Source organism: Mobula birostris, chromosome 4 (assembly GCF_030028105.1).
Source record: "Mobula birostris isolate sMobBir1 chromosome 4, sMobBir1.hap1, whole genome shotgun sequence".
Lineage (NCBI taxonomy): Eukaryota > Metazoa > Chordata > Chondrichthyes > Myliobatiformes > Myliobatidae > Mobula > Mobula birostris.
In genome coordinates, this window is record NC_092373.1 from 7,751,792 (window position 1) to 7,774,949 (window position 23,158).

The 23,158-nt window shown below is 45.7% G+C and overlaps 1 protein-coding gene across 1 annotated transcript in view; it reads right to left on the reverse strand.

Moving 5' to 3' along the window:
- Window positions 1-473: 473 nt before the first annotated feature.
- Window positions 474-23,158, reverse strand: part of tnfsf10 (TNF superfamily member 10) — a 40,865-nt gene continuing 18,180 nt past the window's right edge. Inside the window, exons 2-5 of the mRNA XM_072254885.1 lie at window positions 18,910-19,074; window positions 14,283-14,328; window positions 11,513-11,632; window positions 474-4,343 (exon numbers count right to left, since the gene is read on the reverse strand). Coding sequence (XP_072110986.1) covers window positions 3,892-4,343; window positions 11,513-11,632; window positions 14,283-14,328; window positions 18,910-19,074 — 783 coding nt within the window. The 3' untranslated portion in view covers window positions 474-3,891. The remainder of the gene's footprint in view (window positions 4,344-11,512; window positions 11,633-14,282; window positions 14,329-18,909; window positions 19,075-23,158) is intronic.

Consider the following 23,158-nt stretch of genomic DNA (forward strand, 5'->3'; position numbering starts at 1 on the left):
AGCATCAGTTACAGTACATGACCCTGACAGGCTTGCAAGGTGAAGTGTCACCTCACCTGGTAGAACTGTTTGGGTCCCTGAATGGAGGTGAGGGAGGAGGTGAATGGGCAGGTTAGCTTGCAGGGCTAAGGGCCAAGAGGGAGATTGGGGGTGAATAGTCAAGGAAATTATTGGAAGGAGTGATCCCTGCAGAAAGTGTTGAATACAGGGAAGTAAAGATGTGTTTAGTGATAGGATTGGTTTTAAAGCCATAAAACCAGAGGGGGCTTATCAGCCATGTCTGACAGCTTATTTAGGAGAAGGAAAACTCTAATCTCAAATCCCCCATTGCCTTGCAGCTATACCCACTCATGGGGAAGGATTCAGAAGTAAAGTGAGAGGGAGAATTCGGAACTGGAGTCCCTAATGCAGTTCCTACAATGAGTTCAATGCTGGATGGAATTCTTGCGATGCTGCTAGTGCCAAGTAGTATCGGTCTCTGCCGTTCCTTTGGATTCATCAGCTACATGGACAGGGGGAGCCAGCTGCCTGGGCAACAGCTCGCTCTCCATGCCATAATGCCCGCTTTTCCATAACACAAAGACAGCCAGAACGCAACATCCACAGTCAACCTCAACCAACAGAGAGCCTCAAGTGGTAACACCCAATTAAAGGTGGTGGAAATTGTGCAGGATGATGTTCTGGGTATGGAGGCTAATGGGGTGGTAGATAATGTGATCACTCAAATCAGGGATGGTGTTCTTTGAGGGGTTGTCTATTGGTGGGTCTTCAGGTGGCTGGAGAGGCTGACCTTCTGTCCACATATTCTGGTGCCATGTGGGCAATAACAGGTGGTGGCTGTGGTTAGCGGTTGGGTTTTCTGGTTGTTCAGTCTCTCCTTTTGCAGCTGCCACTAAGGGCAAGGGAACCCTATCTCTCTTATGGTGGAGGAATGATGGGAGCCAGCTCCAGAGCATTTTCAGGAGCCATGCCTCAAAAAAGCAGCATACATCACTGAGGACCCCATCACTCAGACCATGCCTTCTTCTCATTGCTACCGTCAGGGAGGACGTCCAGGAGCCTAAAGGCACACACTCAGTGATTCGGGAACATCAGATTTCTGAACAGACAATGAACCCATCAACATTTGTGTGCTATTTATTCAATAACTATTCTATGTACATATTTACTGTATTTGTTGTTATGTATCGCAATTTCCAACTGCCACAAAGACAACAAATTGACAAGATATACCAGCGATATTAAAGCTGACTCTCATTTTGACCAGGGCAGATGTGTGCAAATGGAGGAGGATACATTATTAGTCCTCTTAATAGTCTTCATGTTTTCCAGTTTTTGGTGATTTTTTTGGTCTTTGTACAATACTGCTTTCACAAATAACAACTTTCATGACACACACAACAGTACTAATAAACCTGATTCTGTTTCCCAAAGTCAAAGGAAAACTCTTTCCATACGAGTTTAAAAAAACAAAACGAAACTTTCTCAAACATACATTCTGAGTGCGAGTAGTATTGGCTCAGGAGAATGCGGTTTAGCGGGATAATAAATCAGCCATGGAGCAGCTGATGAATCAGATGGCTTAACACTGCTCCTACGAGGGGTGATTGATAAGTTTGTGGCCTAAGGTAGAAGGACTCAATTTTAGAAAACCTAGTTTTTCAACATAGTCCCCTCCTACATGTACGCACTTAGTCCAGCGGTCGTGGAGCATACGGATCCCTTCTTTGTAGAAGTGGTCCACAGCAGGGTGATTGATAAGTTCATGGCCCAAGGTGGAAGGAGATGAGTTATTAACTTCAAACTTTCTGTGTTATCACTCACAGGGTTAATGAGAGCGTCTTGGACCTCCAGGTGGTCCACAGCAGGGGTGATTGATAAGTTCGTGGCCTTGGGTAGGAGGAGATGAGTTACACAGCTCTCGTTACATGCACGTGCTGTTCAACTCTGAGTGAAAATGCAGGAAGTTTGAAGTTGATAACTCATTTCCTTCTACCTTAGGCCACAAACTTATCAATCGCCCCTGGGGTGGACCACTTTCTGGAGGTCCAAGACGCCGACTTCTACAAAGAAGGGATCCGTATGCTCCATACCACTGGACTAAGAGTGTAAATGTAGGAAAAATAAATGTGCTAGTTTTTCTAAAATTGACTCCTTCTACCTTAGGCCACGAACTTATCAATCACCCCTCGTACGTCTTATGTTGAAGCAGTGGGATTTGGGGTAGGTCATCCGTACTTAGAATCTATCACATCTTCTGGTTTACATTGGTGAATGAAGAGGTGAGGATATGGCGAATCAGTGAAACTGGAGATCACAGCCCAGTGGACAGGGTCCCAGCACTGGTGAGTCCAGAGTTTAGGCTCTAGTGTTCGGCGATGGGCTGGGTTTGGGATCGATGCTGAGGCTTGAGGGGTTGATTGGACGTCCAGCCATCCAGCCCCGCTGGCCGGCGCCCCATGTCTGTTAATTGCTGCAAGTCCGCTGGAGAAGTCCACTGTCCACGAGTCCAGGTTCACTGGAGGCCACAGACAGTCTGTCCTGGGTTTAGAGGACATGCCTGCAACTTTCTAACCCTAACCTATACATCTTTGGAATGTGGGAGAGAATTGAAGCACTTGGAGAAAACCCATGCGATCACAGGGAGAACATTCAGACAGCGGCAGGGACTGAATCATAAGCACTAGCCCTGTGAAGCATTATGCTATCCACTACACTACCATGCCATTCCCTGACTTCTTATCTCAGAGGCCTGTGCACCTCTTCAGTCCTGCTCCATAGGGTTCTGGAGCTTGATGAGCTCGAGTAGTAAGATTGTCAAAGGTTCCGGGGAAAAGGGAGAAGAATGGGATTGAGAGGGATGATAAACCAGCCACAGTGGAATGGCAAGACAGACTCAACGAGACAAATGGCCTAATTCTGTTCCCATGTCTTATGGCTTTTCAAATCAGCTTACACATCCTCTCCAGTGACTTTAGTCAAGTTTGTCCCAATATGAGCAAGGTCAAATATCCACTTTGAAAGGTGGAACCCTGTGGCTTGGCAGAAGGAGATGGATTTGGAGTCGGATCCGGGAGGAATATTGTAAGCAGTTCTGGGCCACACATCTAAAGGGAGGATGTGCTGGCTCTGGTGAGGGTCCAGAGGAGATTCACAAGAATGAAAAATCTTGATGTACAAGGAGCATTGATGGCTCTGGACCTGCACTCAATGGAACTCACAAGAATCGGGGGAAGATCTCATTGACACCTACCAAATACTGGAAAAGGTGCACTGATTAAAAAAAGGTGAGGGTCGATGGGGTAATGCCAAATTTCTTCAGCCTCCTGAGGAAATAGAGGCACAGGTCAGCTTTCTTGGCTGTGGTGTCTATGTAACAGACATAGAGAGGATTTTCCCAATAGTAAGGGAGGTTAGAATCCATGGGTACAGCACTAGGCTGCCCCTTTAGAAATGAGTCGAGGAAGGATTTCTTCAGCAGAGGGTGTTGCATGTTTGGAATTTATGTCCATGCGGTGGTGAAGGCCAAACCATTGCGTTTATTTCTTCTGGCTTGGCAAGGGGGCATTGAGGGTTGCAGAGAAAAGGCTTTCCTCCTGTACTGTTGAAAAACATATCAACCATGAGGAATGATGGAGCAGCCGAATGGCCTAATTCTGATCCTATGTCTTATGGAAATCAGCACCAATGAACACACATTTCTCTGCAGATGCTCAAACAGTCAGTCTCTCACAACCGTTAAGCGACCTTGGGACGGTTGCTCAATAAAAGAAGCGATGCTCCCTGTAGGTTAAGCATTCTTCAGACCATTCACTATGGCATGACCTTCTTCTGTGAAGATCACCAACAACCTGAAAACACTGCAGCAGTGTGTCACCAGCGGCCTCCCGCCTAGCCGATGAGGAAGGCCCCAAAGAAACTCGAGCCCCCGGTCACGTCAATCAGACTGACGTTGCTGACTGCCACAAATATCCGGTCTTGGTATCTCAGCTCGAAGATCCCACCCTGGTAAATGGAATGCAAGCCGTATTCCGAATTCCTGGCCCAGCAAGTAGTCCTGGTATGTTTCATCAATAGAATGGGGTCAGGGTAGGCCGTGGTCTTGTAGATGTACTGGGCCATCTGCTTGTTTCTAGAATTGGATAGCATCTCACCCGGACTGGCACCTTTCTCGCTTGACACGTCCTGGTGACGGAAGTAGGTCTGGCCATAGACATAGTAGAGCCCAGTTTGCGGAACAATCAGCTCTCCGTTTATGTACTCCACGTTGTGGAGGAATGCCTGCCCTTTCTTGGGTTCCCACGCCTGTATCTTCTGGCCATGGAGATTCCTTAATGACGTTCCTGCACCACAAGGAGGGAAGGTGATGAGAACCGCAGTGTATTTCACAAACAACAATCTATCACCAACACACAATCATAACGCTTGAGAAACTCAGCGAGGCAGGCAGCATCTATGGAGGGGAATATATAGTCAACATTTTGGGCTGAGGCCCTTCATCAGAAATTACAGAGGCATGAGAGAGGAGCTTGCCCAAGTGGATTGAAGGAGGATTCTGACAGAGCAGAGATGGCTAAAGTTTCTGGAAATAGTTTACAAGGCACAGGATAGATAGGGCCCACAGAGGAAGGAGTTCTCAAATGGCAGGGGTAGGCAACCGTGGCTGACAAAAGTTAAGGACTGCATAAAAGCCAAGGAAAGGATAAAAAATGAGTGGGAAGTTGGATGAGTGGGAAGTTGGATGACTGGGAAGCTTTTAAAATCCAACAAAAGACAACTAAAAAAGCTATGAGAAGGGAAAAGATTGAATATGAGGACAGAATAGCCAATAATATAAAGCAGGATACCAAAAGTTTTTTCAGTTATATAAAGAGTAAAAGGGAGGTGGAAGTTGATATTGGACCACTGGGAAATAATGCTGGTGAGGTAGAAATGGGGACAAAGAAATGGCAGATGAACTTAATGGGTACTTTGCATCAGTCTTCACTGTGGAAGACACTAGCAGTGTGCCAGAGGTCCGTGAGTATCAGGGAGCAAGAGTGAGTGTCATTGCTATTACAAACTCAAAAGTCTTAAAGGGGATAAGTCCCTGGACCAGATGGACTAAATCCCAGAGACCTGAGAGAGGTTGCTGAAAAGATAACAGATATATTGGTCATGATCTTCCAAGAATCACTTGATTCTGGCACGTTCCCAGAGGACTGGAAGATTGCAAATGTCACTCCACTCTTTAAAAAGGGACGAAGGCAAAAGAAAGGAAACTATAGGCCAGTTGGCCTATCCTCAGTGGTTGGGAAAACGTTGAAGTCTATTATTAACAATGAGGTTTTGCAGTACAGGTCAACCTTCACTAACCCAGCACCATTGGGACCTGAGGAGTGCTGGATTAGTGAAAATGCCGAATTACAGAAGGATTACATTAAGCATAATCAGTGCTGGATTATCAAAGGAACCGGATTACAGGTAGTCAGATTAGTGAAGGTCGATCTGTACTTGGAGACTAATGATAAACTATGTCAAAGTCAGCACGGTTTCTGTAAAGGGAAATCTTGCCTGACAAATCTGTCGGAGTTCTTTGAGGAAGTACAAGCGGGATGGACAAAGGAGAAGCAGTGGATATCCTTTATTGGGATTTACAGAAGGCACTTGAAAAGGTGCCACACGAAGCTGCTTAACAAGAGAAAATCCTACGGTGTTACAGGTGAACAGAACGGCTGACAAGCAGGAAGCAGCGAGTGGGAATAAAAGGGGGCCTTTTCTGGTTGGCTGCCGGTGACTAGTGGTGTTCCTCAGGAGTCAGTATTGGGATTGCCATTTTTCACATTGTTTGTCAATGATTTAGATAATGCAATTGATGGTTGTGTGGCAAAGTTTGTGGATGATACAAAGATAGGTAGAGGGGTAGGTAGTGCTGAGGAAGCAATGCAGGACTTAGACAAATTGGAAGAATGGGCAAAAATGTGGCAGATGGAATACAGTGTTCAAAAATGTATGATAATGCATTTTGGTTAAAGGAAAAACAGTGCAGACTATTATCTAAATGGGGAGAACATTCAAACATCAGAGGTGCAGAGGGACTTAGGTGTCCTTGTGCAAGACTCCCAGAAGGTTAATTTACAGGTAAAGAAGGCAAATGCAATGTTGGCATTTATTTCAAGAGGAATAGAATATAAAAACAAGGAGATAATGCTGAGCCTTCATAAGACACTAGTCAGGCCGTACTTGGAGTATTGTCAACAGTTTGGGGCCCCATATCTCAGAAAGGATGTGTTGTCAGTGGAGAGGGTCCAGAGGAGGTTCGTAAGTATTATTCCAGGAACGAAGGGGTTAACATATGAGAAGCATTTGGCAGCTTTGGACCTGTATTCACTAGAATTTAGAAGAATGTGGGGGGGATCTCATTGAAACCTACCAAATGTTGAAAGGACTAGATCAGGTGAATGTGGAGAGGATGTTTCCTATGGTGGGAGTATCCAGAACTAGAGAGCACAGCATCAAAATTGAGGGGAAACCCTTTAGAACAGAGGTAAGGAGAAAATTTTTTAGCCAGAGAGTAGTAAATCTGTGGAATGCTCTGCCACAGACTGCGGTGGAAGCCAAATCCGTGAGTATATCTAAGGTGGAAGTTGATCGTTTCCTGAATGGTCAGGGCATCAAAGAATATGGCTGGAAAGCAGGTGTATGGGACTGAGTGGGATCCAGAATCAACTATGATGGAATGGCGGAGCAGACTCGATGGGCTGAATGGACTAATTCTGCTCCTATGTCCTATGGTCTTATGGACTGGTAAGGAAGGGGCCTGAAGCCAAAATAAATGGGAAGCAGAAGGGACAGGAGCATAAGCCGGCATGCGATAGGTCATCATAAACACGAGAGGTTCTGCAGAGGCTGGAAATCCAGAGCAACACACACAAAATGCTGGAGAAACTCAGCAGGTCAGGCAGCATCTATGGAAGGGAATAAACAGTTGACATTTCAGACTGGAACCCTTCATCACTTATGGGCCTGAAACACTGACTCTTGCTTCCCCTCCATAGATGCTGCCTGACCTGCTGAGTTCCTCCAGAATCTTGCTTAAGATTTCCAGCATCTGCTGAATCTGTCTCTGATTGACAAGAAATTTGGACCAGTGGAGTGGAGCAGTGATAGGAGAGGATGGGAAATGGTGATTGACAGATATTTGGACCAGTGGAGTGCAGCAATAATAAGAGAGGATGGAAACATGGTGATTGGCAGATATTTGGACCAGTGGAGTGGAGCAGTGATAGGAGAGGATGGGAAATGGTGATTGACAGATATTTGGACCAGTGGAGTGCAGCAATAATAAGAGAGGATGGAAAAATGGTGATTGGCAGATATTTGGACCAGTGGAGTGGAGCAGTGATAGGAGAGGATGGGAAATGGTGATTGGCAGATATTTGGACCAGTGGAGTGGAGCAGTGATAGGAGAGGATGGGAAATGGTGATTGACAGATATTTGGACCAGTGGAGTGGAGCAGTGATAGGAGAGGATGGGAAATGGTGATTGACAGATATTTGGACCAGTGGAGTGCAGCAATAATAGGAGAGGATGGGAAATGGTGATTGGCAGATATTTGGACCAGTGGAGTGGAGAAGTTGTGGCAGAGGGCTGAATTTTGGTTTTTGACGGATATTTGAATCAGAGAAGTTCAAAGTAAATCTATAAATGAAATACATATATGTCCCTATATACTACCTTGAGATGCATTTTATTGCAAGTATTCACACTAGAACAGAGGTGGCCCTCTGATGGTCAGAGTTGAACATGGGTGTTGTGTCCTAGCTGTTTACATGATATGCAAGCCAGAGCAGTACGATATGGAGAGAAAACTTGCCATGCAATAAGGTTCCCCTCTGCACCCACCTGATGAATCCAAAAGAACAACAGAGACCCAATACAGTTTGATACCCGATGTGTCGCACCAGTTGCCAGTCAACATTAAACTCAACACTGGGCTGTGTCGGGCCTCCAGCTCCGGATTTTTCATTGACATTTACGCCCAAAGCCTTCCCCTTGAGTGGGTATAGGCGCAAAGCAGTGGAGGTTTGAGATCAGAGATCTCCTTCTCTGAGGTGAGCTGCCAACCATGGCTGACAAGCCCCAACTGTCCAAAGTAACTGGTTTTAAGGTGTCAGTAATCCACCTTTGCCTCTTCTCCTGTCAGTAGAAATGATTCCACGGGGCTTAGTAGCTAAGCCACATGTGAAGGCCCGGAGCTGGACTTGGTTGTCAGAGTCTATTTAAGATGCACGCCATTGGGATCAAAAAGGCGGGAGGAGAAGATGGCGGCGCATGATATTGTACCTGTTAAATAGGGGCCGTGGACAATTCTGATTTGATGGAGAATGGATGTGAAAGCACAGAGAAACATCTGGAGAAATTTCTGAAACGCCCGTTCGCTGCTGTCGTTACTGTGTGGTCAGGAATCTTTCTGAGGGTAGGCCTCAAAATCCCCGGCCTTGCCTGCTTTTGGCAACCGAGAAGGAGGTCGAATCGTTTGGACAGAGATGGCGCTCAGTACTCGGTGTCAGAGAGCTGATCAGAGCTCGAAGTTTTCGGATGATACAGAGTCGGATTGTGGTCAGCATGGCAGGGAGAGTTTTTCTTCCCTCTCCCGTCTGCATGAGATGTGGGACATTTAAGAAACTTTGAACTTTACTGGGCTCATGGACTTTCTTCATCAAGTTATGGTATTGTTACACTGTTGTAACTATATGTTATAATTATGTGGTTTTATCAGTTTTTTCAGTCTTGGTCTGTCCTGTGTTTTGTGATATCACACCGGAGGAAATAATGTATCATTCCTTAATGCATGCGTTACCAAATGACAATAAAAGAGGACTATGTGCCTTCATAATCTAATAGCTAGTGGGAGCTTGCCACACTACCTCCCCCGGCTGGGACCAGAAAAGAGGAATACAACAGAATCTATGAAAATCTCCACACAAAGATGGACAAATAATAAATATGTAAGAAAGACAAACTGTGCAAACAAATCAATCAATCAATCTGAGAACATGAGTTGTACAGCCCTTGAAAGTTAAGTTATGGAAGTCAGTGCTGAGGTGGGTGAAGTTATCCACATTGGCTCAGGAGCCTGATGGTTGGGGGGGTAATAACTGTTCCTGAACCTGGTGGTGTGGGACCTGATGATTGAGGGGTAATAACTGTTCCTGAACCTGGTGGTGTGGGACCTGATGGTTGAGGGGTAATAACCGTCCCTGAACTTGGTGATGTGGGACCTGATGGTTGAGGGGTAATAACTGTTCCTGAATCTGGTGGTGTGGGACCTGATGGTTGAGGGGTAATAACTGTTCATGAACCTGGTGGTGTGGGACCTGATGGCTGAGGGGTAATAACCGTTCCTGAATCTGGTGGTGTGGGACCTGATGGTTGAGGGGTAATAACTGTTCCTGAACCTGGTGGTGTGGGATCTGATGGTTGAGGGGTAATAACCGTTCCTGAACCTGGTGGTGTGGGACCTGATGGTTGAGGGGTAATAACTCTTTCTGAACCTGGTGGTGTGGGACCTGATGGTTGAGGGGTAATAACTGCTCCTGAACCTGGTGATGTGGGACCTGATGGTTGAGGGGTAATAACTGTTCCTGAACCTGGTGGTGTGGGACCTGATGGTTGAGGGGTAATAACTGTTCCTGAACCTGGTGGTGTGGGTCCTGATGGTTGAGGGGTAATAACTGTTCCTGAACCTGGTGGTGTGGGACCTGATGGTTGAGGGGTAATAACCGTCCCTGAACTTGGTGACATGGGACCTGATGGTTGAGGGGTAATAACTGTTCCTGAACCTGCTGGTGTGGGACCTGATGGTTGAGGGGTAATAACTGTTCTTGAACCCGGTGGTGTGGGACCTGATGGTTGAGGGGTAATAACTGTTCTTGAACCCGGTGGTGTGGGACCTGATGGTTGAGGGGTAATAACTGTTCTTGAACCTAGTGGTGTGGGACCTGAGGCTTCTGTCCCTTCTTCCCATTGGCAGCAGTGAGAAGACAGCATGGCCTGGATGGTGGGGTCCTTGACGATGGATACTGCTTTCCTGTGGGAGCGCACTGTAAACACCCCAAACTACTTTCTAAAATGCTGTTTACGTTGTGAAACGTTTTTTGTTGCATGTCGCACCCTGACAAACAAAGCACAGAAAATTCCTAACAGATTCAGCTGCCACTTTATTCGATAGTTTATTAGCAGTTTTGGGTCCCTTATGTAAGAAAGGATGTACTGACACTGGACAGGTGCCAAAGGAGGTTCACAAAAATGGTTCAGGGATTGAAAGGCTTATCACACGAGGAGTGTTTGATGGCTCTATGCCTGTACTCACTGGAAATCAGAGAAACGAGGGGGGGTTCTCATTGAAACCTATTGACCGTGGAAAGCCTTGATAGAGTGACTGCAGAGTTTCCTATAGATGCCACCTGACCTGTTGAGGTCTTCCAGAGTTCCACGACCAGAGGGCACAGCCTCAGAATAGAGGGACGTCCCTTTAGAACAGAGATGAGGATGAATTTCTTTCATCAGAGAGTAGTGAATCCAAGGAATTCATTGCCACAGACAGCTGTGGTGGCCATGTCATTGGGCATATTTAAAGAAGAGTTTGAAAGATTCTTGATTAGCCAGGGTATCTGAAAATCCCAGGAGATCAGCAGTTTTTGAGATACTCAAACCACCCTGCCTGGCACTAACAATCATTCCACGATCAAAGTCACTTAGATCACATTTCTTCCCCATTCTGATGTTTGGCCTCAACAACTGAACCTCTTGACCATGTCTGCATAGTACTATGCATTGAGCTGTTGCCACATGATTGGCTGAATAGATTTTTTTAGATTATGAGAACACTCAGTCCTCTTTTATTGTCATTTAGAAACGCATACATGCATTAAGAAATGATACAATGTTTCTCCGGAGTGATATCACAGAGCAGGTGCACAGCTATACCTAATAGAGTAGCCACTGAGATTACAATGTTTCTTGTAGTTTATAGTTTATTTTGCCTTTCACGGTACTGCTGCCGCAAAACAACAAATTTTACGATATCTGTCAATGAAGGGTGCGAAGGAAGAGGGGTGAGTGCAGTTACTATTACAAAAGAGAAGCTGCTCAAAAAGCTGAAAGACCTGAAGGTACGTAAGTTACCCGGACCGGATGAACTGCACCCTAGGGTTCCGAAAGAGGTAGCGGTAGAGATTTTGGAGGCATTAGTAACAATCTTTCAAGAATCATTGATCTCTGGCGTGGTGCCAGAGGACCGGAGAATTGCATATGTCACTCCACTCTTTAGGAAAGGAGGGTAGCAGCAGAAAGGAAATTATAGACCAGTTAGCCAGACCTCAGTGGTTGGGAAAACAGGACAAGATAGGATATGTGCATTAACAGACAGGTGTATGACTGAATTTACATTGGAGGTCTCTCAGGTAGACAACCATATGACAGATCACCATTGTGACCAGTGTTGGTGCGACTGAGACCTGAGCTCACCTTCCAGGGAAACTGTCTTCATCCTGTGATTCCCTATGAGGTGAGCTGCGACTTTCTGTACAGGTGGCTGGGATCCAGATCCCGACTGCCTCAGGTATGGAAGGAACCGGGAGAGTTCACCTAGGCCGATCAAAGATCAAACAATAATCACACGTTACCTCAGGAGTGTTGTCAGATTCTTAAGCTCACTGCTTGTATGATAAGATGGACTCTTTGCCTCACAATCTACCTCAGTATGAATACTGTACACATCTCATTAGAGCAATCAAAGACCCCATTCACCCAGGACAATTGTCTCTTCTCCCGTCATGCCGAATATACAAAAGCGACACACACAAAATACTGGAGTTACTCAGCAGGTCAGGCAGCATCTATGGAAATGAATTAACAGTTGTTTCGGGCTGAGATCCTTCTTCAGTAATGGAAAGGAAGTGGGAGGACGCCAGAATAAAAAGGTGGGGGGGAGGGGAAGGAGGAGCTAGAAGGTGATAGCTGAAGACAAATGGTAGGAAAGGTAAAGGCTGGAGAAGAAGGCATCTGGTAGGAGAGGAATATGGACCATGGGAGAAAGAAACGGAGGAGTGGACCCACAGGAAAGGATAGAAAGTTGAGAAGAGGTAAGGGACCAGAGTGGGGAATAGAGGAAGTGGAGAGGGGGAGGGGAATTTTCTTTTACTGGGAGGAGGAATCAATGTTCTTGCCATCAGGTTCTTGCTACCAATACCTGAAAGCACGTACCACCAGGCTCAAGGACAGCTTCTATCTCACTGTTAGACAAGACTACCCAACGGTCCTCCAAATGGTATCTTGATCTCAAAAAAGAGATATTATGGTCTTGCATTTTATTGTCTGCCTGCACTGCACTCTCTCTAAAACTGTTAACACTTTAATCTGCATCGTGTTGTTTTCCCTTGAATGACCTCCATGCACTGTTTAAGGAACTGATCTGTATGAACAGTCTGCAAGACATTGTAACTGACTAATTGAGCGGATGTTTCGTAAGGCGGGGGAGTCTAGGGCCAGAGGGCACAGATAGAGTGATGTGGAGAGGATATGTCCTATAGTGGGGGAGTCTAGGACCAAAGGTTACAGATAGAGTGATGTGGAGAGTGGATGTGGAGAGGATAAGTCCTATAGTGGGGGAGTCTAGGACCAGAGGACACAGATAGAGTGGATGTGGAGAGGATATGTCCTATAGTCGGGGAGTCCAGGACCAGAGGACACAGATAGAGTGGATGTGGAGAGGATATGTCCTACAGTGGGGGAGTCTAGGACCAGAGGACACAGATAGAGTGATGTGGAGAGGATACGTCCTGTAGTGGGGGAATCTAGGACCAGAGGACACAGAATAGAGGAATGTCCATTTAGAACAGAGATAAGGAAGAATCTCTTTAGCCAGAGGGTGGTGAGTCTGTGGAATTCATCGCCACATACAGCTCTGAAGGTCAAGTCATGGGGTATATTTAAAGTGGAGCTTGATTGGTTCTTGATTTGTAAGGGTGTCAAGGGTTATGGAGAGACAGCAGGAAAATGGGGTTGAGAGAGATAATAAACCAGTCATGCTGGAATGGTGGAACAGACCCAATAGGCCAAATTCTGATCCTATGTCTTATGGTCTTGTGAACTTATTGATCTCTTTTCTCTCCTTCCCCCTGACCCTTTCACCATCTGTCCCTTATCTTTTATCTCCAATTTCCCCAATTTCTCCCTGATCACAGCGTCACAATCAGTGTCACAGCTGAGTGTGGTAGAGTGGATGCTGTGCACATGAACTTTCCAAACTTTCCAAAGGCACCTGGTAAAGACCCACATGATAGACACCTTATCACAATTTATATCAACACACCATCGAAAGCATGCTATCTGGATTCATCAGAGCTTGGGACAGTAACTGCTCTGCCTGAGACCATGAGGAAACTGCAGAGAGTTGTGGACACAGCTCAGCACTTCACAGAAACCAAACTCCCCTCTACGGACTCTGTCTACACTTCCCACTGCCTCCATCAGCAAAGATCCCACCCATCCAGGACATTCTCTCTCACCTGCCAATTTGTACTTCTTTCCCTCCCCCCACTTCGTTGTTCTGGCTTCTGCCCCCATCCTTTCCAGTCCTGGTGAAGGACCTCGGCCCAAAACGTAGACTGTTCATTCCCCTCCATAGATGCTGCCTGACTTGCCGAGTTCCTCCAGCATCAGGAGTGTTACTCTGAATTTCAAAGTTCAAAGTAAATTTATTATCAAAGAACATTAACGTCACCATATTGAACCCTGAGATTCATTTCTGGCATCTGCATCTCGTGTTTATGAAAATACAAATATGTTACCATATATTATCTCGAGGCTCATTTTTTTGCGGGCATTTACAAGCAAAAAGGAATACAATTCTATGACCAACTATACATAAACAAAGACTGACAAACAACCAAAGTGGAAAGCAAGACAAATTGTGTAAGTAAAATGATTCTGAGAACAAGCTGCATCACTGCCTGGTATGGGAACTGTACCTCCCTTAATCACAGGACTCTGCAGAGAGTGGTGCGGACAGCCCAGCGCATCTGTAATTGTGAACTTCCCATGATTCAGGACATTTACAAAGACAGGTGTGTAAAAAGGGCCCGAAGGATCATTGGGGACCCACGTCACCCCAACCACAAGCAGGTGAGCAGAAGAGGTAAGAGGCCAGAGTAGGAAACAATAGAAGACAGAAAGGGGGAAGAAACAAAATCCCAGAAGAAGAAATCGATGTTAATGAGAATTAGGGTGTGTTTACCTTTCACAATGAGAGACATGTCCTGTTCATACCGCTTCGCTATGGTCTGTAAAATATTTTTGAAGAAATGTGAGTTTAAAAAATACTCCCATCCTCCCTCACCCCTGCATAACCTCACTCCTAAGTTACCTAAAAAAAAAGCCCTACCTATTTACCTAAGATTTTGGTCACTTGCTCTTACAGTGCTTCTCTCATGAGAATGGTTCTGGAAATGAAAGGGTTAATGTATGGGGTGCATTTGACAGCTCAGGGCCTTTATTCACTGGGGTTCAGAAGAACGAAGGAAATCTCATTGAAACCTGTCGAATATTGAAAGGCCTAGATAGAGTGGATGTGCAGAGGATGTTTCCTATAGTGGGAGAGTCTAGGACCAGAGGGCACAGATAGAGTGGATGTGGGGAGGATGTTTCCTATAGTGGGAGAGTCTAGGACCAGGAGCACAGACTCAGAACAGAGGAACATCTATTTAGAACAGAGATGAGCAGAAATTTCTTTTGTCAGATGTTGGTGAATCTGTGGAATTCATTGTCACAGACGGCTGTGGAGACCAAGTCATTGGGTATATTTAAAGTGGTTGATAGGTTATTGATTTATAAGGGTTTTATAGAATGCTGGAGCAAACTCGATGGGCCGAATGGAAGCTTGCAGCAGGATGTGGAGTGGCTGGAAGTTAATATAGACAAGTGTGAGGTGTTGCTCTTTGGGCAGATAAACCAAGGTAGGACTTACACAGAGATCTGAGGAGTGAGATAGAACAGAGGGATCTGGGAATACAGGTCCATAATTCCTTGAATGTGACATCACTGGTAGATGGGGTCATAAAGAGAGCTTATGGCACATTGGACTTTTTAAATCAAAGTACTGATACAGGAAATGGGATGTTATATTGAAATTATGTAAGACGTTGATGAGGCCTAATTTGGAGCATTGTGTACAGTTTTGACTACCTACCTACAGGAAAGATATCAATAAGATTGAAAGAGTACAGAGAAAACTTACAAGGACGTTGCTGGGATATGGGGACCTGAGTTATAAGGAAAGGTTGAATAGGTTAGAAGTTTATTCTCTGGAGCACAGGGAAATGAGGGCAGACCTGATAGAGGTAAACCAAATTATGAGGGGGATAGATACAGTAAACACAAGCAAGCTTTTTCCACTGACATTCGGTGAGGCTACAACTAGAGGTCATGGGTTAAGGGTGAAGGGTGAAATGTTTAAGGGGAACCTGAGGAAGAACCTCTGAACTCAGAGTGTGGTGAGGGCACAGATCAAGCTGCCAGTGGAAACTGGTTCAATTTCAACACTTATGAGTAAGTTGGATAGGTACGTGGATGGGAGGGGTATGGAAGGATATGGTCCAGGTGCAGGCCAATGGGGTGAGGCCGATTAACAGCTCAGCACAGACTAGATGGGCCAAAAGGTCTGTTTCTGCACTCTAGTGCTCAATGACTACATAGAGATGTCTGGAGGCATGTATAGGACGGACCAAATATTATCACCATGGACAACTGGAGATCTAAAACAAAAACAGAAAATGCCAGAAATATTTTCTGTGGGAAGTAAAACAAATTCAACAACACGGGAGTCAAAGAACCTTTGTCAGTTCTGATTTGTCATCACCTGACCAAGGCTCTTCAACCTGAAGGGATAATTTTAACTCTTTTTCACTTGTTCAGACCTGCTGAGCAGTTCAGGCATTGCTTGTATTCATTTCAACGCAGATGTGGACTTGATCAATGATCAGCGTAATTCGCCATAAACCCTCAGTGGCCATTTCATTATGTACCTCTGGTACCTAATAAAGCGGTCACTGCGTGTGTGTTCATGGTCTCCTGCTGCTGTCGTTCATCCACTTCAAGGTTCAACGTGTTGTGTGTTCAGATGCAATGTGTTCCTCTTCTGCACACCACTGTTGTAATGCGTGGTTACTTGAGTTACTGTCACCTTCCTGTCAGCTTGAACCAGTCTGGCCATTCTCCCTGATCTCTCCCATTAACAAGGTGTTTTCACCCACAGGACTGATGCTCACTGGATGTTTTTTTTTTGTTTTTTGCTGCATTCTCTGTAAACTCTAGAGACTGTTGTGCGTTAAAATCCCAGGAGATCAGCAGTTTCTGAGATACTCAAATCTCCCCGTCTGGCGCCAACAATCATTCCACAGTCAAAGTCAGCCAGATCACATTTCTTCCCCATTCTGATGTTTGGTCTGAAAAACAACTGAACCCCTTGACCATGTCTGCGTGCTTTTATGCATTGAGTTGCTAATTAGATATTTACTTTAATGAGCAGGTATACAGGTGCACCTAATGAAATGGCCACTGAGTGTATTAGGAATTTACTGTGGTGTGTTAAGATATAAAACATAGGATTAGGCCATTCAGCCACTGAATCTGCTCAACCAATCACAGCTGCTTTTTCATAAATCAACCCCCGTTTTTGCAACCTGTTATCCTTAAACCACCCCCCACACCCAGTCAAGATCTTACTAGTCTCTGATTTAAATATACCAGTTGCTTGATCTCCAGAGCCTTCGCTGGCGATGAATTCTATTGATTCACCCCTCCCTGGCGAGGAAATTCCCCTCCATCTCAATTTTGGAAGGACGTCACTTTATTCTGAGGCTGTGCCCACAGATCCCGTGTCTACTCTATCGAGGCCTTTCAGAATCAGGAAGGTTCGAATCAGATCACCCCTTATTTTTTCTGAACTCTATTGAGTTGGCACAACATATAACAACAGACAACAACGTTCAACAATTATAAAGAATAGCAAATATATTTAGAGATTAAAGTACAGAATAAAATCTGCATAAATACATAAATACCAGCATGTATTCACAATGTAAATAGCATTAATAAAAAGTGGCTTAAAGCAACACACACAAAATGCTGGAGAAACTCAGCAGGTCAGGCAGCATCTATGGATGGGGCCAAGATGTGTCAACTCTCTGGGTGGAGGAGCCACACCTCATTTTCCTCCTGGGTAGCCTCCAACCAGATGGAAGGAACGTCAATTTCTCCTTCCAGTAAAAGAACTTCCCTCCCCCCAACTTCTATTGCCCAATCTGGCCACTAACCTCTTCTCCACCTGTCTATCTCCCCTGGCTTCCCCCATCCCTTCCTTTCTCCAATGGTCCACTCTCCTCTCCTACCAGGCTCCTTCCTCTCCAGCCCTTGACCTTGACCTTCCCCACCCACCTGGCTTCACCTATCATCTTCTAGATGTCCTCCTTCATCTCCTCTCACCCTTTTATTCTGGCATCACCCCCCCCCCACACTTCCTTTCCAACCCTGTTAAATAGAAACATAGAAAATAGGTGCAGGAGTAGGCCCTTCGGCCCTTCGAGCCTGCACCACCATTCAGTATGATCATCCAACTCAGAACCCTGTACCTGCCTTCTCTCCATACCCCCTGATCCCTTTAGCCACAAGGGCCATATCTAACTCCCTCTTAAATATAGCCAATGAACTGGCCTCAACTGTTTCCTGTGGCAGAAAATTCCACAGATTCACCACTCTCTGTGTGAAGATGTTTTTCCTTATCTCGGTCCTAAAAGGCTTCCCCTCTATCCTCAAACTGTGACCCCTCGTTCTGGACTTCCCCAAAATCGGGAATAATCTTCCTGCATCTAGCCTGTCCAATCCCTTTAGGATTTTATATGTTTCAATACGATCCCCCCTCAATCTTCTAAATTCCAACCAGTATAAGCCTAGTCGATCCAATCTTTCATCATATGAAAGTCCTGCCATCCTAAGAATCAATCTGGTGAAACTTCTTTGTACTCTCTCTATGGCAAGGATGTCTTTCCTCAGATTAGGGGACCAAAACTGCACACAATACTCCAGGTGTGGTCTCACCAAGGCCTTGTACAACTGCAGTAGTACCTCCCTGCTCCTGTACTCGAATCCTCTTGCTATAAATGCCAGTATACCATTTGCCTTTTTCACCGCCTGCTGTACCTGCATGCCCACTTTCAATGACTGGTGTAGAATGACACCCAGGTCTCGTTGCACCTCCCCTTTTCCTAATCGGCCACCATTCAGATAATAATCTGTTTTCCTGTTGAAGTCTCTCAACCCAAAGCATCAACTGCTTCGTCATTTCCATAGACGCTGCCTGACCTGCTGAGCTCCTCCAGCATTTTGTGTGTGTTGCTTGGATTTCCAGCATCTGCAGAACCTCTTGTGTTAGTCATTGAAAGTCTTTTCTGTACAGACCTACGACAGGGGTAATAGAAAGAGAGGGTAAGGGGGAGGGGGAGGCTAACTAGAATGGTTGATCAGATTAACTGCCTGGAGGAAGAAACTTTTAAAGAGGCATGAAGTTTTTGTTCTAACAGCCCGATGGTGCTTTCCAGAAGGGAGATTTTAGAAAAGGTTTTAGAAAGTCCCCGCTCACCCGCCCGTGGGATGCACCAGATCCCATGGATACACCTTGAAGTAGAGCACGAGTTACCGTCAGAGTGGCAGGGCTGAGAAAATCTCTCTCTCTATACGTGTGTGTGTGTGTGTGTGTGTGTGTGTGTGTGTGTGTGTGTATATGTATGTATGTGTGTGTGTATATATATATAGACACACACACACACATACAGAGCCTGCCAGAGCGAGAGGATGAAGGGGCAACCTACTTCTTGGATCAGTTGTTGGACCTGCCCACGGAATCTCCAGCACTGATCTTCGCCCATCCTCACTTGCTCACTGTAGATATCTTCATCCTCCGAGGAGTCAGGGGGTGGATTCAGGGTGTCTGCCGTCAGGCAGCTCATGCTGTTCTTGGAGAAGATTTCCTCAATCTAGGAACAAGAGCAGAAGGCACCAGGTCAAACTCAGAACTCAGTAACATTACAACAGAGGAAGTTGCACTCATTGTGTATCAGATACAGGAACAGTATTAGGCCGTTTGGCCCATTGAGTTTTTTCCACCATTCCATCATGGCCTCTCAACGCCATTCTACTGTATTAACCCTCTCAACACCATTCTACTGCCTCCTCCCAATAACCATAACATCATAAGATATAGGAGCAGAGTAGGCCATTCGGCCTGTCGAGACTGCTCCACCATTCAATCATGGGCTGATCCAATTCTTCCAGTCATCCCCACTCCCCTGCCTTCTCCCCATACCCTTCGATGCCTGGATGAGGAAGTGGAAGGATGGGTTAGTAAGTTTGCTGATGACACAAAGGTTGGGGGTGTTGTGGACAGTGTGGAGGGCTGTCAGAGGTTTCAGCGGGACATCGATAGGATGTAAAACTGGGCTGATGGACTTCAACCCAGATAAGTGTGAGGTGGTTCATTCTGGTAGGTCAAATATGATGGCAGAATAAAGTATTAATGGTAAGACTCTTGGCAGTGTGGAGGATCAGAGGGATCTTGGAGTCTGAGTCCAGAGGACACTCAAAGTTGCTATGGTTGATTCTGTGGTTAAGAAGGCGGACGGTTCATTGGTCTTCATTAACTGCAGGATTGAGTTCAAGAGCCGAGAGGTAATGTTGCAGCTATATAGGACCCTGGTCAGACCCCACTTGGAGTACTGTGCTCAGTTCTGGTCACCTCACTATAGGAAGGACGTAGAAACCATAGAAAGGGTGCAGAGGAGATTTACAAGGATGTTGCCTGGATTGGGGAGCATGCCTTACGAGAATAGGTTAAGTGAACTCGGCCTTTTCTCCTTGGAGTGACAGAGGATGAGAGGTGACCTGATAGTGGTGTATAAGGTGATGAGAGGCATTGATCGTGTGGATAGTCAGAAGCTTTTTCCCAGGGCTGAAATGGTCGCCACAAGAGGGCACAGTTTTAAGATGCTTGGAAGTAGGTGCAGAGGAGATGACAAAGGTAAGTTTTTTTTAACGCAGAGAGTGGTGAGTGCGTGGAATGGCCTGCCAGTGATGGTGGTGGAGGTGGATACGATAGGATCTTTTAAGAGACTCCTGGATAGATACATGAAGCTTAGAAAAATAGAAGGTTATGGGTAACCCTAGGTAATTTTTAAAATAAGTAAATGTTTGGCACAGCAATGTGGGCCGAAAGGCCTGTATTGTGCTGTAGTTTTTCTATGTTTCTATATTTCTATGCCCTGGCTAATCAAGAACCTATCTATCTCTGCCTTTAATACACCCAATGACTTGGCCCCCACAGCTGCTTGTGGCAACAATTCTCTGCATCTCTGTTCTAAATGGACGTCCTTCAATCCTGAAGTTGTGTCCTCTTGTCCCAGACTCCCCTACCGTGGGAAATAACTTTGCCATATCTAATCTGTTCAGGCCTTTTAACATTCGGAATGTTTCTATGAGATCCCCCCTCATTCCCCTGAACTCCAGGGAATACAGCCCAAAAGCTGCCAGGTGTTCCTCATACGGTAATCCTTTCATTCCTGGAATCATCCTCATGAATCTTCTCTGAACTCTCTCCAATGTCAAGACCCTATCAATCTATACCTTAAATATACCCAAAAAGTTCACCTTTACAGCCACAGGTGGCAGTGATTTTGACAGATTCACCACCCTCTGCCTAAAGAAATTGTTTCTCATCTCTGTTCTCAATGGGCCCCCTTTTATTCTGAGGCTGTGCTTTTCGTCCTGAACTCTCCCATTACTGGAAACACCCTCCCCACATTGACTCTGTCTAGGCCTTTCAATATTCAATAGGTTTCAATGAGATCCCTCCTCATTCTTCTGAACTCCGGAGAGTACAGACCCAGACCCATCAAACGCTCCTCAAACATTAACCCTTTCATGCCCAGGATCATTCTCAGGACTCTCCTCTGCACCCTCTCAAAGTTCAAAGTTCAAAGTAAATTTATTATCAAAATATGTATACATTATACAACCTTAAGATTTGTCTCCATTCAGGCAGCCCATTCAGAACAGAAATGCGAAGAAATTTTTTTAGTCAGAGGGTGGTGAATCTATGGAATTTGTTGCCATGGGCGGCAGTGGAGGCCAAGTCATTGGGTGTATTTAAGGCAGAGATTGATAGGTATCTGAGTAGCCAGGGCATCAAACGTTATGGTGAGAAGGCGGGGGAGTGGGACTAAATGGGAGAATGGATCAGCTCATGATAAAATGGCGGAGCAGACTCAATGGGCCGAATGGCTGACTCCTGCTCCTTTGTCTTATGGTCTAAAACAAAGAAACCCAATAGAACCAATTTTTTTAAAAAAAATTATCAATCCCCCAATTGGCAGAGAGAAAAGAAATAGTGCAAACATTAGCAGTAAGCAAATAGCATTCAGTTTTATGAAAGACACAGCAGGTGACAGCCTCACTTCATTGCAGAGCCAATTAAACATTGTGCGACCAAAGACACACAAAGCCAGGCATCACTGCAGCTGGAGCAGGCCACAGTCCTAGTTCAGCGCAGAGGTGAGGAAACATCACAGAAGAACAGGCAGAATCAGCTGTCACCTCGCCTCCAATCTCGACCCCCTGGCCTTTTCAATCTGTCCCAGTACGTAAATCGTCCAAATATCAGGTTGTTCCTCGCTCTCAACCACTCCGGAGCCTGGACCCTGCTGTTACGATTTGGCCCGTACCCAAATTGTCCAAATCGGCTGGACGCTTAAATTGTTCAGACGTTGGGACTCTCCCTGTCTGCCTCCTTCATGCCGCACCTTCCCCTCCACCTCCGCTCACCTAGCCTCACTTTTGCACGTCTCCCCATTGTCAGCTCAGCTGAGTGAAGCTGGTCCGGGAGGCTGGTGGCTGCAGGCCACAGCCATGGAGCTAGTTCAGTGCTGAGGTGAGTGAAGCTGGTCCGGAAGGCTGGTGGCCACAGGGCAACAGCTGCTCCTGAACCTGGCAGAGTGCAATCCAAGACAATGCAAGTAAGGGAGCCGACCGCGGGTTTGTCTTCCACTACCAGGCCTCGATGCAGTGTCGATCCCCGGTGATGGCCACCCCAGCAGTATTTGTACTTAAGAGACTAGTTCTCCAAATCCCCCAGGAAGTCACAAAAGTGTCCAATTGTTTAGTCGGCTGAAAAGTACTTCCTTAAAAGGGAAATTACAGGCTGCAGACTGGAACAATACCAGTTTAGAAGAAGTATATCTGGAAAAAGAAAAACATCTCTTAGTTTAGTGAGATGTCTGCAACACATTTTCGTGGGCTGCTTCCGCCATCTGGTCTGCAGCCTCTCCAAAGCTTCTACATCCTTCTTTTTAATGAGGCAACCAGGAGCGAACACAATATTCCCAGTGTGGTGTAACCACGGTTTCACAAAGCTGTGACATTAGCCCCTGGCTCTTGGTCTTAATTTTCTGACTAATGAAGGCCAACACAACAAACACCTCCTCACCCACCCTTTCAATGTGCATGGCAACTCTTGAGGGTCTACAAACGTGGACACCTAGATCCCTCTATTCCTCCACACTGATAAGAGTCCTGCCACTAATCCTGTGATCTGCCTTCATTTGACCTTCCAAAGTGAATCGTTTCACACATGTCAAGAAATTTGTTGTTTATGGCAGTAGAACACTGCAATACATAAAAAATGCTACAAGTTACAATAAGGAATGCAAGCAACAAATAAGGAGCACAAAAACAGTAAAATGGAGATTTTGTTGTTTTGCGGAGGAGTGCAGTACTGTGTACACGCAGTTGGTAATCTTCCGCTTACGGCCAAGGTCAACTTTTGTAGACCTTGGGTCAACTTGAATCTTTGGAATTCAAGTTCAGATTCATTGTTATTCAACTGTACACAAGTATACCGCCAAGCCAGAAACTTGTTCCCAGGGCAGAAATGGCTAACTCCAGAGCGGAAAACTCTAAGGTGATAGGAGGAAAGTATAAGGGCTAGGCTTTTTGCACAGAAGGTGGTGAGGGGTGTGCAACACCCTGGCCGAGGTGGTGATAGAGACAGATATATTAGGGTGACTTAAG